Here is a 1884-nt window from a genome sequence, read left to right on the forward strand (position 1 = left end):
TAACAAAAGTTACCATGAAAAAGCCTCAATATCTCAGTAAAATAGATGCAAACGGCTTAATGTCGCCATGAGAATTTATACTTGATGGTTGCGATAGTAATTTTAACTATTCTGCATGGGGAAAACTCAAGATGCATCGAGTATATTTGATATATTGTCCACCCCTAACTAAAAGGTGAATAAGTGATTCATGTTGTGTAGTGGTCAGGTAATTATTTTACTAGATTAGTTTTAAAGAAAACAGTCTTGATTACAGACTATTTTTACATTATAATTGTATCCTTCTTTTTTTCTTTTTTTTTTTTGTAGATTAAAATATTAAAAAAAAGGTTTGATCATTCGAAATTACTCATAGATTAATGGACAAAAAATAGGTTGGAGTACAAATTAAGCATTTATTAGTAGCCATTGGGTTACATATACAGAAGCAGAGTCTTCCAGTCGGCATGCTAATATCAGAGATTTTACATGCAGATCGATAGATTTTTGGTTGTTATCGGACTGATATCGGTTCAGAACATCCCTACTTTTAACATTTATTTTTTTTATTCACTCTGAAGGTATGCCAGCTTTTATTTTGCTGTGGCGGTGCACCACAATAAAACACATATAGAGGACAAGTCTTAAATAATGCTTTTATAGTAATGGGTTGTTTCTGTCGGAGTGACCTTTCAGCTTGTCCTGGCACAACACATGTTTTTCTGTTCATAACGAGACTCTTTACGACCTCCAGGCAGCATTTTCATAATATCTTTAGTTCTACTTCTAATGCAGAGATCCAGCACCAAAACGGGCTCATCTCTGAAACACAGAGATTAACCCCTGGATGGATATTCCCATGCTTGCACAAAATTGTTTGAAGTAATAAATGCAGCACCTTTAGACATCTAATATTGTATACCAAGGATGAAGTACACTAATATATTTTTGATGGTTTTTTATACCCATAAAGTCCCACAAGGCAGCAGTGTGTTGCCTCAGATGAGCTTACCGCCCGCTTATAGAGAAATGACCTTCAGTTTATCGCTACCTTAGGTCATGTGTGAATGGATGTCTGAATAGGCCAAGCATCACACCTGGGCTACATATGCTGACTTATGGGATGCCTTTTCTTTCTCTACAGGACTGTGACTTCGACCCATTAAAGTACAGCAGCATAATTGAATGTGAAAAGCCCAACAATGACCTGAACAGATTTCGAGGCTACATGTAAGTACTGGTCTCCATGAACAATGACGCTGAAACTTTTAAATCAGCAGCTGTCAAGGGCATCCGACAGCACTGCAACTAACCTTTATTTTAATAATGGGCTAATAAACGATCATGTTTTGACAAGTCCATTAATCAAATGATTGTTCTACTTTCCTGATAAAAATTAATCAAGCTGCAATGCATATTACAGCTAACATTTTAGGTCTAATTTGACCTTAATTAAAGTGCCTGGGTATATTTAGATAAACATTAACACAATTATTAATTTCACTTTTTTTATCACGGGCAAAATGTATTATCATCAATAATATTATCATTATTATTTAAATAAATGGTGCAACTTCTTTGTAAGCAAATGTAATTCAGCTTCCTTTCTCACATTATTTCTGCATTAATTGCAAAAGGTGTTTTTACTCCTACAAATTTGAGTGTTTATTCTCCTTGAGAATAAATTCATCCACTTGTATTTGACTTCTACAAAAGGTAAGAAATGAAGGCCATAGTTATGCAATATGAATTCTCAAGTAATTCAATGCCAAAAACACTTGAAAAACACTTAATTAAAGTCGTAGGGAAGCGGCTGTGTCAGCCGTTCCATTTCCAAATTCTCCCGAGTGGTGCCCGACTTTACACAAGTGCGTAAAGTGACTGTGATTGGTCGTTTATCAAGGG

The 1884-nt window shown here is 35.1% G+C and overlaps 1 protein-coding gene across 1 annotated transcript in view; it reads left to right on the forward strand.

Annotated features, from left to right (window-relative positions):
* The window catches only part of atp10a (ATPase, class V, type 10A), a 70362-nt gene that overhangs the window by 6864 nt on the left and 61614 nt on the right, over positions 1-1884 (forward strand). The window contains exon 3 of the mRNA XM_015394456.1: positions 1124-1209. Within this exon, the coding sequence (XP_015249942.1) occupies positions 1124-1209 (86 nt within the window). The remainder of the gene's footprint in view (positions 1-1123; positions 1210-1884) is intronic.

The sequence above is a fragment of the Cyprinodon variegatus genome, unplaced genomic scaffold (genome assembly GCF_000732505.1).
Source record: "Cyprinodon variegatus isolate N-32 unplaced genomic scaffold, C_variegatus-1.0 Scaffold686, whole genome shotgun sequence".
Classification (NCBI taxonomy): Eukaryota; Metazoa; Chordata; class Actinopteri; order Cyprinodontiformes; family Cyprinodontidae; genus Cyprinodon; species Cyprinodon variegatus.